Source organism: Taudactylus pleione, unplaced genomic scaffold (assembly GCF_031769625.1).
Source record: "Taudactylus pleione unplaced genomic scaffold, aTauple2 ptg000136l, whole genome shotgun sequence".
NCBI classification, from domain to species: Eukaryota; Metazoa; Chordata; class Amphibia; order Anura; family Myobatrachidae; genus Taudactylus; species Taudactylus pleione.
The window spans coordinates 5,017,958-5,034,428 of record NW_028284538.1 but is presented as its reverse complement, the minus strand read 5'-3'; the positions used below and the strand labels follow the sequence as shown (position 1 = coordinate 5,034,428).

General features: G+C 45.3%; 1 protein-coding gene across 1 annotated transcript in view; it reads right to left on the bottom strand.

Moving 5' to 3' along the window:
• Positions 1–2,139: 2,139 nt before the first annotated feature.
• LOC148522932 (membrane-spanning 4-domains subfamily A member 4A-like) overlaps positions 2,140–16,471 on the bottom strand; it is a 139,452-nt gene continuing 125,120 nt past the window's right edge. The window contains exons 6-7 of the mRNA XM_088473571.1: positions 6,126–6,248; positions 2,140–2,538 (exon numbers count right to left, since the gene is read on the bottom strand). Of these exons, the coding sequence (XP_088329697.1) occupies positions 2,449–2,538; positions 6,126–6,248 (213 nt within the window). The 3' untranslated portion in view covers positions 2,140–2,448. The remainder of the gene's footprint in view (positions 2,539–6,125; positions 6,249–16,471) is intronic.

Here is a 16,471-nt window from a genome sequence, read left to right as displayed (position 1 = left end):
TCAAGCCAGCCAGCCCTTTACTTATGACACAGGTGCACGCTTGGCACTACTTTGTTGATGCACGTGCGGCTACTGCGCACACAATTCACAAACACAGAAAATAATTTTTTTTTGGTTTGGACTGGAGTGTACTTTCGGGGGTTACAGCACCCTTTAACGGTCAAGCCAGCCGGCCCTTTACTTATGACACAGGCGCACGCTTGGCACTACTTTGTTGATGCACGTGCGGCTACTGCGCACACAATTCACAAACACAGAAAATATATTATTTTTTTAGCACTTGGGGGGAGCACCCCTGATGGACAGAGCACCCCCTGGACAACACTACAGCACCCCTTTAGAACTGGGACACTGCACAGGACTTTGGAGTGGACACAGCCCCTATGGAGAACTGACTGCACAACACAGTCCAGCCAGCCCCTATGGACTTTGAAGTAGTGGACACAGCCCCTATTAACAACAGCAGCACAGCACAACACAGCCAGCCCCTATGGACTTTGAAGTAGTGGACAACAGCAGCACTACACTACACTACACTACACAGCCCTAACTCCCACCCTCCCTCTTCACTGTCCACAGCCGAGTGAGAAAATGGCGCCGACGCGGGTACCTTATATAGGATCCAAAACCCGTGAGACTCGGAAGGCGGGATGATGACGTTTTGCCTCGATTTCAGATCCGAGTCAGGCGGGAAAAGTCGAGCCTGACTCGGATTGGACTCGGATCGGGGGGGCTCGGGGGGGTTCGGATTTCAGAAATCCGAACCCGCTCACCCCTAATAAATATAAAAATATATTGCAACTGGCATAAACTGTGTAGCACTGCCCATGTGCACCGCTTGGGCCAGTATTTTGTGTTAAACTTTATGCTTGTGCCTACCGTTCTTTCCCTAACAAGGTTGGGACAGAAGCTTCCACATGTACATTAAGTACCATGTAGTACGGGTGAGGAAACTCACATCAACCATACACGTATTGTTGCAAGCAGGGGCTAAAGTCGGTTTGAATGGAGAAGAACTGCATTCTGTTAGTTCTATTTGGAGGCAGAACAAGTTCTGCCTCCTTCAGCCCACCTTACCACCTTACCCGTCCAGTCGCTCAGCCAGCCCTGTGTCGCATGGAGGTGCCGGGCTGGAGAGACACTGCCGCTGCCTACTCTATTTGCCAGGTGTCCTCTGAGATTTTGTTACCAGTGGGTGGTCGGCTCCTTCCCTACAGTGGCAGCCAAAGACTGAAGTTCACTCCTGAGCTGCGCCTTCCAACTTCAGCACTGGTTGAAGGGAGAGATGTCATGATGTCTCTCCCATAGAGCTGAGGAGCAGTTGCATGGTAGCGGATACAGGAGCTGGCTTAAGGTAAGTATTGATCTTCTTTTTATGTAAGGGGCATTACTGCTGGTAGCACTACTAATGGCGTCAATACCACTGGGGCACTACTAATGGGGGCATTACTACTAGGGGCACTACTACTGGCACATTACTAACGGGGGCACTAACACTAGGGGCACTACTACTGGGTCCACTACTACTGGGGGCACTACTAATGGGGGCACTTTTAATGGGGGCATTGCATAGGGGGCACCACTCCTGGAGGCACTGCATAAGGGGCACCACTACTGTGGGTCTGTAGAAGGGGCTCTACCACTGGTGGTGCTGCATAAGGGGCACTATCACTGGAGGCACTGCATAATGGGCACTACTAATGGGGGCACTGCATAAGGGACAAGACTACTGTGGGCAATGCATAAGGGGCACTAGTACTGGGGGAATTGCATAAGGGGCATCACAATAGTAGTCATTGCACCTATTGCTGTGGGCATTATGTGGAATGGGAGAGAGGACGCAAATTTATATATCTATAATCTGCAGGGGGGCACCGAGGACAGGGGTGGCAGGTGAGTTCCACCACGTCTCTAAGACCACTTTAAGCACAGGTTACAAGTATCTTTAATAGACACCAGATTGGAGGTATACGGTATCTTTGCTTAGTGTATAGTCCTTTGACAAGTTCCTGACTTCATGAGGATGACACGTGTATATCTTAAATTATATACAACTTAAAATATAGTCACAGTAATGTAATTATATGGATTTATGCCAGTGTCCAAAGTTGCAGTTTATTGTGTAACTCTAAATCGGGCTATAAATTAGTCATTTCTGTACAGATTTTTTGGTCAGTTAGAATAAATCATTACAAAATCACTGGGTATACAGGTTTTACTTTCATTTTTTGATTACTATATCTACACACAGGGATAGCAGAAATTTAGTGAGATAAACCATAATGAGAATACAACCTGCAAGGGTCCAGCGACATCACCAAGGCCCAAATGACCAACACACATCAGACATTGGTTAATAGCGAGTTAATAGGTTGCACTGTAATAATAATGTCTCAGGTCACAGAATCTACCTTCTCTGTGTGCAGTTGGCAGGTACATTTAACACAATTATGTTGTTGGTCTAGCTGTGACATATTCAGCTGTATATTGCGATGGTGGTGGCTGTGCCGGTAGAGGAAATGCTGGAATCAGAAACACCTGCGAGTAGAGATAACAAATGACATCAAACTGTACATTAAAATTTCCATAGTAACCGAGGTGTGCTTACTGTGTAAGCGCGGCCTCTGATCCCTCCAGCCTTCTTAAGAATAGGATGTGTCTGTCACTGAGCTTTACAGACACAATGTTGCCACCACTTACCACTGTGTCACCATTGCTCACCACTCTGTCACCGCCAATTGTGGAACTACAAATCCTGTATAGTGAGGGTCTGGGTTTTGATGTCAGCGGTCTGTGGGCTTTATTCAGAATGAATCGCTATTCTGCTTATACGCACGCAAAGCAGTTGCTAATATCAGCGGTCAGATGCGAGAAAATTGCATTCGCATTGCCAACGCAGCCACACATAAGGACGCCCACTTCCCCTTGTCTCACATCCATAATACTTAACGATATAGCAAAACCATCAGACACATCGAGTGCCATCGGACTCATACGCACACTTGCACAAACCCAGACCTCACTCAGGAATTGCTCACGTTAGAGAGACCTCAGGCTGTGTATGGGATCGCAGTGGATAAGTTATGCACGCCCCTGCAATGGCGTGCAAACGCACTGGCACACCTACATCTGGCCGACAAATCCCCTGTTACCAACCATAAATGGCACTTCCTGTGAATCACTTACTGGTGCACTTACTGGTGGAACTGCGTAGCTGCTGCATTCGCAGTCCCGAATGCAGTGGCTATTTGATGCACGCGCAGAGCGATGCAGGCACATGCACAGTACATAAAAATCAGCCAATAACGTGTGTCTTAGCAACTGTGGGCCTGATTCAGACCCACTTGCTAGGCTGCGTTTACACGCTGCTGGTTGATTTTTGCGATCTGCGTATGTGTATGCATCGCACTGCGCATGCACAAACCAGTCGCTGCAATCGGAAGAGAACACAGCGAGTACACAGACTGCCCACTAGTTTGAGTGTCAGAATGTGCCATTTGTGGGTGGTGACAGGGGAAGGTCCATGAAAACGGGGGAATGGTCGTGCGAACGCAGGCGTGCCTGAGCATCAAAACACCATGTCTAAGGCGTGCATAATTAAGATGCAGCATCATTGTACACGTCACATGGCTGTTTAAAACACCGCTGCACTCGCAGTGCTTGCGGTAGGGTAGGGTCAACCACAAGCGCTGCGTATGCCTCCGATGGCACTCAATATTACCGATTGTTGCATACACTTCCTGGAGATGACGTGTGTAACGATGGGCAAGTGGGCGTCTTAAGACTGGCTTGTGTTCGCACGCTAAGACATAGTGGGCGTACTAAGGTCCTGCTATGTGATTGCGGGATTTGCATACTCTGGCTGCGGACGCGTGGGAGCAAAACGGGTCTGAATCGAGCCCTGTGTTTCTTGTTGAATAAGGCCCTGTGACTGCCGACATCTAGTTTCTGTGCCCCAGAATGCCTTGCACTTGGCATTCTGGAGGTTCACAGTTTCCAGCACTGCAGAAGAGCTTAGAGGAGAACTGAAGCTCCCTACTCTAAACACTGGATCTCTGGCTGAAGGCACTCAGAGTGGGCTGATGTGTGAGTGCTGCTTCCTGCTCAGCAGGGACTGACTGATAGGTCCCCTCTAAGCTTCTTGTCAAATGCTCTGCAACACCCTGCTGTGCAAAGTATGGAATGGGAGGGGGGGCATGGCACTAGGGGGATCTGTAATCAATGAAGGAGAGGTGGTGTCACCTAGGGAGCTACAGTATGGTCTCTGGGTTGGATGGGGTAGGGGAGGAGTTACTGGGAAATAGAGAAATAAGTCACAGTGGTGGGGAGATAATATCTGAGGGTTTCAACATTACAGGGTGGCACCAGACACCCATTGGGGGTGTGGGAGGTTCCGTGACATGTGCTTGTCCCAGGTGCTGTGGCTCCACGCTACACCTCTGTGTACCTGTCTCACTAGACCCCACTGCATATCACATTTTCATAAAAAAAATAAAACCTTATGCCAATGATATCTATTGTAAGTTGACCTTATGCAAAGAGTTCTCTAATCTGAATATATTTAGATTTATAAGCTGTGTTGACACTTTATAATATAGTATATTTTATTATATGTTTAATATTATTACACTTATTGGAATGGCTGCTCATTTAACAACAGAGCATTATGCTCAAGGGCAGATTTAGAGATTAGGCAACCCCTATGTGCATAGGACATCCCCCCTCTCCTCCTAATTTTATTATTTTCATATCAGGTTCCAAGCCCTAAATTGGTGATTTTTAGTAAAAATATACTCATAAAACATTACTTTATATGATATGTGCACCACTTGCTGGCAGTAACAAAACACTCTGTTACCTGGTGACAGTCTGTCAGCCCAAAAATTCTCCGTAGGCCATCTTGAGTATAGTGTGGATGGGTCACAGGTCAAATTTCTCCTGCAGCCCAGTCAGAGAGATGCCAGTCTGACGTACCTGGCAACTGCAAGCACATCTGCTGATTGGCCAGACCCCAGGCATGGACACATGCTGATTGGTCTAACCTTTTTCCTGTATCTTCAGAATATGTCCACTGTATGGTAACCTGTCCTATCCTTCCACATTCACACTCAAGATGGAATACGGTACTCACTGACAGTAAAAGAACAAGTGTTTGACTGCCATCCTCAGCAAGTGGCATCACTAGGCACATTCTCCACTGACTATACTTAGGGCCAAATGTAAAAGGGTGTCTGTTTTGGAAAATTGTGTAAACTTGCACTTTTTCGCAACTCGCCCATGCAATAGGGTGTCAGTTTATTAAAACTCGCATTTTTTCGGCATTACTAAAAATCGGCATGTACAAATTTACATCCAGATGTTTTCCCATTTAAAACATGCAACTCGCCAAAAGTAATAGAGTGCGAGTTTCAATATTGCCCAAAAAAATTACCAAAGCACACCAAATAATAGACCAGCTTTAGAATAGTAAGTTTATCCTGAGTAGGCCAGAGTAATACAGAAACATGCACATATCCATGAAATACTTGCATGTTTCTGTGTGTACATATGAAAATGTTTGTTTTTATAAAAAATTACATGCACCCCCTCCCCAAAAGCATAACCAGCCCTGGGCCCGGTGAAAGAGTCCGGTGCTGGTCACAAAATTACAGGGGACCCCTACTCATTTTGTCCCCTGTATTTCCACAACCAGGACCGGCTCAGAAAAGCCTTGTGCTGTACTTCATATACAGGGGTTCCCTACGCTTTTTGGTCCCTGTATTTTTAGAACCAGGACAGGCTGTTCAAAGCCCGGGGCTGGTTATGCTTTTGGGGAGGGGTGCACGTAATTTTTATTTTTATAAACACAGACAGAAGCCGTCACGGATCTCACTGATCTGTGATGACTTCAGTATTACTCACACCTTTTAATTCTAGTTGAATTAAAAGGTGTCAGTTTACATAGGGAAAAACTCGCATATATTTGCAAAGTAAAGTAGCCTTGAGATGAAAAGTACTGCAGTCTATTACATTTGCGAGTCCCAGCACAAATTTGCACCTTTAAAAAATGCAAGAAGGTACGAGTTTGTGCTGTTACTAAAATTGATAACCTATTACATTTGAACTCACATCCATCCTTCTCTTACCTGGGGAACAGTTTGTGGTACATGTGATAGAGAACAACATCCACAAATGGAGATAGAGAGGGACACTGAGAACAGCAGCACATTTATCACAAGGAGAAGAGATTCAACAACATATCCACCGATCTGTGAAAACAAAATCAATACAAATATTATTTAAATATGTATATTAATAAAAGTGCTGCTTATTGGTCAAGTTGTAATTTATGCAACAATTCTAATTTAGAGTTCCACACATGTAATCCCTATTGTGTCCGGAGCCATCATAGAAAATATATGTTATTTGTTCTCAACCCGTCCTGAGTTATTACCAATGAACCCTGGTATATTTTGCCATCATAAGAGAGCAAAACATAATTTCTATATCATTATCTAGTATGATACAAGCTTGTCATCTATAGTATAATCCTGATGTCTGTCCAGCACAAATCTACAATAGTGAGAACCCTCCTGTCACGTTTAGGCTCAGAAGATCTTCCACAGATGGTTTTGAAGTCGGGTGCTAGGTTGGGCTAGGATCCAGAGGCAAGGGGCCTGGATATATGTCTTCCTCAATACCGGATGTTGGCTAGACCTTACAATAGGCGCAGAGTCTAACCCATTGGGAGGTGTTCACCATTGACCTTTCCAATCGGGATATGGGTTTAAGCTGCACCCAGCAGGCAGGTTGCGGCCATTTGGTCAGGTATCCGGTACAAGTGGGAAACGAAGGGAGAACACAACCACAGGGACAGCACAGGGGAATGGAACTAGGAGTCAATACTTTGGTGACATACACACACTTTTGATCCAGATGCTGGACTGGTACAGGAGAATGGCACTAGGGGGTAAATTTACTAAAGTGAGAGTTTTTAGAAGTGAGTTTTCAAAGTGATGTTGCCCATAGGAACCAATCAGATTCTAGCTATCATCTTCTAGAAGGTGCTATTAAAATGCTAAGTAGAATCTTGTTGCTATGGGCAACATCACTTAAAACTCACTTCTAAAAACTCTCACTTTAGTAAATTTACCCCTAGGAGTTAGTACTCGGATGACGTACTGAGTACACACACTGTTGATCTAGAAGCAGGACTGGTACAGGAGAATGACATTAGGAGTTAGTACTCGGGTGACGTACTGCTTACACACACTGTTGATCCAGTTGCAGGGCTGGTACAGGAGAATGGCACTGGGAGACAGTACTCGGATGATGCACTGAGTACACACACTGCAGAATTACACTAGGAATAATACACTAGAAGAAAGGAGCGTGGAACCTGGAATGCTGCAATAGCAAGTAATCACTGGAAGTAGCAAAGTTGTATAGGCAACTTCCTGTTGCCCGAAGCCTGGCTAAATATCCTAAGGTAGCGATCTATTGGAGAATATGTCAGCTGACAGCAACCAATGCTACCATTGGTTAAAGGGCTAATCAGGTGATGTAGACTGTCATGGCTGTGTCCATGATGGTAACTGCAGGAACAAAATCACGGAGCAACACATTGATGTCCTAGCAGACCCCAGGAATAATCCTTGAGATGTCCACTGGCACCTTTGCAAATTAAATTGTCTGCATACAAAGACAATAATAGTCCTTCTAAGCAGGGCTGCTGTCAGGGGGGACTGCTGGGACTGGAGTCCCAGGCCCGGCCCCTGGCTGAAGGAGGGGGGGCCCACCGGCGCCTGCCCGCTTTCAACACTGCACAGCTTGCAGCGACCAGAAGAAAAGGGGCCCAGCCGCCAGCACTGCTGGTACCGGCCGCCACCCCGGTCCCCATAAATGGAAGAGGCAGCAGGCCCGCTTGGTCCGCTTCTCCACCAACCAACATCTGTCTGCCCCAGAATGTCAATATAGTTTGCTGCATTGAAGTCGGTGCACGTGACATCATTACATTGCCCGTGCCTCTGGAGGGAGAGCCTGAGGTAGGAGGAGCCGTGGATCAAGAGAAGCTGGACCAGCGTCTGCAGTTCTGGGGAAGGGGAGAGAAGAAGCTGAAGATTTCTTCAAGGAAATAAGGTAAGTGACAAGAAAGGTGTGCTTAGCAGGCAGAGACTGGATCTTATAACGGGGCGGAGAGGGGAAGTGGGAAAAAAATGCTGGGCAGACACTGGATCTAATAACGGGTGGGGGGGGAGGGGAACTGGGTAAAAAAATGCTGGGCAGACACTGGATCTAATAAGGGGGGGAGTGGGAAAAAAATGCTGGGCAGACACTGGATCTAATAAGGGGAGGGGAAGTGGGAAATAAATGCTGGGCATAGACTGGATCTAATAACCTGGGGGGGTCCCTGCCTATTTTGTCAATCCCGGGCTCCACCATTTCTGATGGTGGCCCTGCTTCTGAGTAACCTTATGGCTGTGTGGAATGGCCGCATGTACTGCAATGCCGGAGCCATTTTTATTGCCTATGGTCTTGACATGCTTGCGTTTATGGCAATGCGCCCCCATTGCCTCCCCCAAATGCTCCCTGACTGTGAATCACACTGTGGGTAAATAGTTGCTGAAAGTGACATTGGTAATGTACCCTGAGGGATGCATAGTTTTCCGATAATCTCCCCCCCATTCACCTGCATACCAGCAGTAATACTTTCTAGTCGGGACAGATCTTCCGAAATAGAGCTGTCCCGCTGATGCATAGTCTTCCAGGTTTATGATCTGGAGGTTAAAATACTCATACATGTCCATCGGCCTGCTCTTGCACAAGCCAAAAGTAAAAGATAAGGATCCTTCCGATGCCTCTCCAGGGATTTTTGCAAAAAGAAGCCCATAGGCTTCATTAGCCAATGCCATCTAATTAGAGATGAGCATGTTCAGTTCCCTGAGAACCGAACCCACCCGAACTATGGGAATCCGAGGCAGATCCGGGGTTTCCCCACCTGACTTGGATTTGAAAATGAGGCAAAAAAGTCATCATCCCGCTATCGGATTCTTTCGGGTTTTGGATTCTATAAAGGTCCCACGATTCACCAACATTTTTCATTCCGGCTGTGGAGAGTGAAGAGGGAGGGAGCTGGGAGCTGTGCTGTTGTTACTACTTGTTATTGTTAATTGCACGCTGACGCTGTGCATGGGGCTGGCTACTGCTGTCCATAAGGGCTGGCTGTTGTCTATAGAGGGGCTGGTTGGCTGGCTGTTGTCGTGTCCATAGGGGCTGGCTGGCTGTTGTCATCCTGTTCATAGGGGCTGTCTGGCTGTCATTGTCCTGTCCATAGGGGCTGGCTGGCTGTCATTGTCCTGTCCATAGGGGCTGGCTGTTGTCCTGTCCATAGTGGCTGGCTGGCTGGCTGTAGTGCTGTGTCCTTCAGGGGTGCTTTTCACAAACCCCCAGTGTGAAAAAAATTACAAAAATTAGTGTTAGCCACACTTGTCATCAGTGTAGGGGTGCTGTGCTGCTGTCTGTAAAGGGGCTGCTGTTCCCCAGTGTTAAAAAAATAAATAAAAATTTTGTGTGCATGTTAGCCACAACTGTCATCGGCGTAGGTGCACAGGGGTGCTGTGCTGCTGTCTGTCAAGGGGCTGCTGGCCCACAAATTAAAAAAACTATTTTTTTGTGTGCATGTTAGCCACACCTGGCTGTCACTGTCATCGGCGTAGCTGCGCAGGGCTGCTGTGCTGCTGTCTGTCAAGGGCTGCTGCCTCTTTCAGGGGTTGAGCCCCAGTGTGAAAAAAACAAACAATTTTGTTCTGTGTGCGTGTTAGCCACACCATCAGTGAAAAAATAAAAACAAATTTTGATAAATATATTTGTGATAATATTTGGTAATTCCTGGCAAATGAGGGTGTTATAGTCAGACACTTTGAAGGCTGTAACTTTAAACTGCTTTATAGAAAACATGTGAATGAAACCTTTCCACACTGCAGAACATGATGGAGAAATCCCTTGAAGTTCAGCACCAAGAGCATCTTTTTTCATGTTCTCTGAGGCCTCTCCTGACTGTGAAGAAAGATTCTCCACACTGTAGTCTTCCATTGTGACTTTGTAATGGTGATTTCAATGTTGTCGACTGGCTGAGATCCATCTCATCTGGGGGTTGGGTTTTCCCCATGCAAATGAGACAATTCACATCCAGAAGGTGACTCATGTTTAGCCATAGTGTCAGTCTCTCTTTTGGCAGAATTTGCACAATCTTGGTCTTGGGGGCACCATGATGAATCAGACAGATCCTCCAGGGTAAACATCTGATCTCGTGTTGTATCTATTTCTATTAAACCTTTGTGTGTGAGTTTAGTCATCTGCTGCTTGTGGTGGAGCTCTTTTTTTGCTTTCTAAATGATCTCCAGACACAACGTGAAACTAAAGCTGCATAAACATGTATCAATTTTTTGAACGATTTAACTATAATGACGTTGTTATCGTTCAAAAAAATTTTCAGTTTCTGAGTTATAACGATGAATGATAATCATTCATGTGCGTTCCCATTTGTAGTTTGTAGTTAGTAGTTCATCGTCCATTTCTGACTGATCAACTTAATGATTTTCATTAAGGGAAGGTACATTTTTCGTTCATCGTTGAAAAAATCTTTGAAATAATTGTTCATTTCACTTCAAAAAATTGTTCACTTTTTCAAAGAAAAAACTGAACGAAAATCGTTAACGAAAATTGTTCACTAACAAAATTATTACCTGTGTATGCAGCTTTAAACCTTAGGGCCATATTGAATTTGAGGCGTTAAGTCCGGATCGTGGTAATTTACCGCCGATGACGTCATTATCACCTGTTTTGGTTTTACCCTGTATTCAACTTCAACGACTTTCCACCTAGGCGGAAATTCAATGCAATGTACTAGGCGGTAAAGTATCGCCTATGAATGACAGGCGGTAAAAAGTGCAGAGTTGGGGTTTTGGGGTGCAACATTTTGGGAACCCCCGTGCAGCCTTCAGACAGTCCCCCAAAGGTGTAATCTATGTGAAAAATATTTAAAAAAAACTTTAGGACACCCCAAAAATTTACTGTGAAAAAGGGGGCAAAAAAAAAGTTGGGGTACAATCTTAAAAACTAGCAAACTTGGCTCTGGGGGGTCCCCAAGTATGCCCCAAGTGTTTTTTTGATTGCAGGCATTTTCGGCAGGTGGATTTTTCACAATTTTTTTTAAGTCACTTTAGCAAGTTTAAAATATGCTGAACCGCATTTTTAAGTACCCCAAATTTGATGGGCATAGTTGTTTTGCCCTAAAAAACTTCTAAATGCTCTTCTGCATCACCTTATTCAAAGCCGCATTTATGCACCTGCCGCGGCTATTACAAACCCCGACTTCCTTCAGTTGAAAAAGGAGGTACCCTTTGTCATCTCCCATGTCTACACATCTTTAGGGGGGTCCCTAGAATATTTCACGAAAATTCCCATTTTGTTTAACCTGTAAAAAAATAGGATAAAAATGTAAAAAAAAAATTACATAAAGGTCCCCCCTCCAAAAGCCAAACCAGCCCCAGGCTTGCCAGCCAGTGGTGGTTTCTAAAAATATGGGGAACAAGATGTGTAGGGTTCCACCGTATTTTAGAAACCAACCCAAGGCTGCAGGGACCAGTTCTGGTTTTAAATATAGGTGGAAAAAAAACATGGGAATCCCCCTATATTTAAGACCAGCACCAGACCCAACCGACTGGGGTGTAATGCCACAGACTGGAGACCCAATCACCGGGACTCCAGGTCCAAAGCATTAACACCCCAAATCGGTCAGTGCAAGCTGGTGATCTCGGGGGAGTCGGGGACACCCCAAAGAAGCCCCCCCAAGCACCACAGGTTTACGCTGAAGCCCTGGGCTCTTCCCCATAACCCTGGTTTGGTGGGTATGGAGGTAATGGGGGGGCCAAATAATGTAAAACTATTGTGTCTCCGGGTTGTGGCATTACACCCCAGTCGGTTGGGTCGAGTGCTGGTCTTACATATACGGGGATCCCCATGTTTTTTTTCCACCTATATTTAAAACCAGAACTGGTCCCTGCAGCCTTGGGTTGGTTTCTAGAATACGGTGGAACCCTACACATTTTATTCCCCATATTTTTAGAAACCATCACTGGCTGGCAGGCCTGGGGCTGATTTGGCTTTTGGGGGGGGGACCTTATGTCATTTTTTTTTTACATTTTTACTTCTTTTTTTTACAGGTACAACACAATGGGAATTTTTGGCAAATATTCCAGGGAACTCCCTAAACATGTGTAGACATAGGGGATGACTATGGGTACCCCCATTTTTAACTCCTGAAGGAAGTCGGGGTTTCAAATAACCGTGGCAGGTGCATTTTTGCAGAATTTTAAAACAATGCATTTTGGGACAAAAAAATATGCTAGTACCCATTTTAATGTACCCCAAATTTGATGGGACCATTTTTAAAAATGAAAATAATAAGCTAAGTGCTCTTCTGCATCACTTCTTCAAAGTCAGGAAAAAAAACACCTGCCGCGGCTACTTAAAAATCCAACTTTCCTTTGCAGCCAAAAACGGGGGTACCCATAGTGATCCCCCATGTCTGGACATCTTTAGGGGGTCCTAGGATTATTTCCCGAAAATTCCCGTTTTTTTAACACCGATCCAAGTATCGCCGGGTTCCGTTTTTGCCTACTTTCAAATTGAAAACGGGGATATGTTGGCACATGCGTGATACTTTAACGCCTACAAAACAGGCAAAGGCAGCATTAAGTCTGGGCCGCGTTAAAATATCGCAGCTCGGCTCAAATTGAATACGGGCCTTAAACTGAAATGTTGCAATTAATGTTCTGTTCAGCTTGTTAAAATATCTAAGAAACATGGTTAAGTGGACAGTGGGAACAACAGCAATTTGAAGGCCACTAACTAACTTTGTTTTTTTTAATGCCCCTGTACAGATTGGAAAATTCCTTTACAGAACAGAAGGTTTGCAGAGGATTATTTAAGGCAATTGTTTATTTATTTTTGGAAAGCACGCTTCCTGTTCCTGTTCCCTTCTGGGATGAAAAAAATCAACTCCCAGCCAGCAGGCATGATGCTCAAGAAAGAATTCCCAAGATAGACACAACGTAAGACTTAAATCTTAAATCAGAAATGTTGCATTTAATGCTCTGTTCCGCTTGTTCACATATCTGATATGGTTGAGTGGACAGTGGGAACAACGGCAGTTTGAAGGCCACTAACTAAATCTTTTTTTTGTCCCTGTACAGGTTGGGAAATGCCTTTACAGAAGGTTTGCAAAGGATTATTTAAGTCAATTCTTTTAAGAAGCACTGTTCATGGTCCCCTTCTAGGATGAAAATCCACTCCTAGCCGCAGAAGCAGGCGCAGGATTCTCAAGAAAGACACAATGTAAGGCCCTAAATCAGGGGTAGCCAAACTCAGTCCTCAAGAGCTCATGTTTTCCAGATGACCTAGCTGATGCACAGGTGTATTCATGACTCACCAAAACATTTAGAAAGATCCACAGGTGGAGTTAATTATTATAGTTGTGATTCTGTGAGGAGACCTGGAAAACATGCACTATTGGTAGCTCTCAAGGACCAGGGTTGGCTACCCCTGCCTTAAATCATAGATCTTATGCTTGTCCACATATCTGTGCTGCTTAAGTGGCACTTTGAGGCCACTAACTATGTTTTTTTTCATATCCCTGTACACATTGGGAAATGCCTTTATAGAAGGTTTGCAAAGTATTATTTAAGTAAAATGTTTATTTGTGTTTGGAAAGCACTCTTCCTGGTCCCCTACTGGAATGAGAAATTCAACTCCCAGCAGCAGCAGCAGCCATGCTCAAGGATTCTTCTGTGGCAAAGACGGATGTGAATGTATCACATTTTTTTTGTAAATGCCTCCTCCCCTTCCCTTCTCCTTCATAAATTTTCTTCGGAATCAAAAAATGAAATAAAATTTACTACCAATCAACCCTTCCTGTCCCTGCCCTGCCTTCAACTACATACATACTCCAACTCTCTTAGGTCTCTCTTGAATAATAAAAGTGTTCCCTGATGTGCCATGTTTGAAGTTGAACTGCCATGTGTTTGTGCTGCCCACTGCTGCAGCTTAGCTTAGTCAGTCAGCTATCTTGGTGCACATTTTGGGCCTAAACTAGATGAAAAAATTAGAGATGAGCGGGTTCGGATCTCAGAGATCCGAACCCAACCGAATTTTGAGATCCGGGATGAGAACCGAATGTGCATTCAGTTCCTCTGCCAGCCCCGGATCTCAAGCTGAGGCAACACCATAGAGATGAAATATTGCGGCTCGCGAGCTTTCGTCTTTACGATCTATGTAGTATATAGGGACCACGCGGTGGATGCCATTTCATTCCGGCTGTGGAGACTGAACAGGGAGGGTGGGTAGTGTAGGGCTGGGAGAGATGCTGGTGTTGTGCTGTCTGTTGTGTACTGAGCTGGTGCTGATCCATTCTGGGCTGGTGCTGTACTGTCTGCTGTGTCCATCTGGGCTGTTGCTGATCCATCTGGGCTGGTGCTGTGCTGTCTGGTGCTGGTGCTGTGTTGTCTGCTGTGTCCTGGGCTGGTGCTGATCTATTCTGGGCTGGTGCTGTGCTGTCTGCTCTTTCCATCTGGGCTGTTGCTGATCCATCTGGGCTAGTGCTGTGCTGTCTGCTGTGTCCATCTGGGCTGGTGCTGATCCATCTGGGCTGGTGCTGTGCTGTCTGCTCTTTCCATCTGGGCTGTTGCTGATCCATCTGGGCTAGTGCTGTGCTGTCTGCTGCGTCCATCTGGGCTGGTGCTGATCCATCTGTGCTGGTGCTGTGCTGTCTGCTGCATCCATCTGGGCTGGTGCTGATCCATCTGGGCTGGTGCTGTGCTGTCTGCTGTGTCCATCTAGGCACAAGTTCTGGACCCCCCCAAAAAAATATATTGTCAATTTATTTTCTGTGTGCATGTTAAGGTGGGTATCCACTTACAGATATACAAATGAGAGCATGATTACGACATTGCAATTGTGCTCTTGTTTGTATATCTAGTGATGTGCCTAGACTGAACGTTCACTCATTCAGTCAAGGCACATCCTTCATCCCCGCACATGCTGAACCTGACGAGATTGTCAGGTTGACCAGCATGTACGGATGATGTCGGATGTCAGAAGCGACCAGCGGGCACGCGCATCGCTGGCCATTTCCGACCAAAACATGTCCGATGCATGCACGATGCATGCGCAATTTGCAAGCGATTGCACGATAATGACGTAGTTATTGTGCAATCGCTTGGCTAAATCGCTAAGCGCCCCCCTTTAGGCTTAGCCGCACAAGATACAGCAAGTTGCAACCTAGTACTGCCAGACACCAGTCATCAATCGGTGCTCCAGGCTCAAGTTCTGGACCTGAAAATTTTTTTTTAATAAATAGTCTTTTTTGTCTAATATTTATATGTGTGCGCACGACTGCACATGTGTGAATTTTGTAACTGCACCTTGGCTACACTATTGGTGCTTGTGACACTGCTTCAAGACCACAGAAAATATGGAGGGCTGTCACATGACAGGAGAGCAAGGCCAAGAACCACATGTTGTAGCTGCCACCAGCAGTGCAAGGCCATCAACTTCCTCATCCTCTATGAAGGCCCATGCCCCAGGGCTTAAGTCACGCCATCAATATGGTAAAGCTTCTTTTTCTGAATAAAATAACAAGATCTTGGAACATCAGCGCTGGATGATGCTTTTCCTCTGATATTTCTTTCTCCTCTCCGTAAGGAACTCACTTACTTTAAGATTCTCACTGGTGTGCACATATGGGTATCTTTATATGGAAACACAACATATGCTGAATGGATCCCCCGTATCAACAACACTTACATTATATTTCTATCACGCTTGTCATGAAAGGTTTCTTTTACACTTAGGGCTGAATACAAAGTTGAAATATAGATACTTGTCTATAAGACTGAAACTTACTTTCTAATCCTTTCCCGAATTCACATCAAGTTTTCTTTAATCTCGAAGTGTAGGAGTCACAGAGAAGCCTGTCCACAACCCAGATTGAATGAGCATAAATACCGGGTGTATGAATCAAACATGCTCTTTAATAAAAATGCATAACGGGAATCTTCTCCACGCAATGAAGAAATAAAAATAAAAATAATAATAATAAGAAGAAGAAAGTCCAGAAATCTCCGCTGTAACCAGTGATACAAAGTCAATTAATAATCACCACTCCGGCAGGAAAAGTGAAGCCGCATCAATGAACATCCGCACTGCAGACTGGGGATGTGATGGAAAACATATAGGGCTGCTTCTTTTTCCTCCGGATAGTGGTCTTACTGTGGCGGTCACCCTGTCAACGCGTTTCGGAGCTTGCTTCCTCCTTTTTCAAGACGTGCCGCATCTACTAAGAAGCCGGTTTTTTATCCCCCGGTATCTCCGGTCACATGAATATTTTGACCAATCGTAGCACTCAGATCACGGAGCCGTATTTATGGATTTA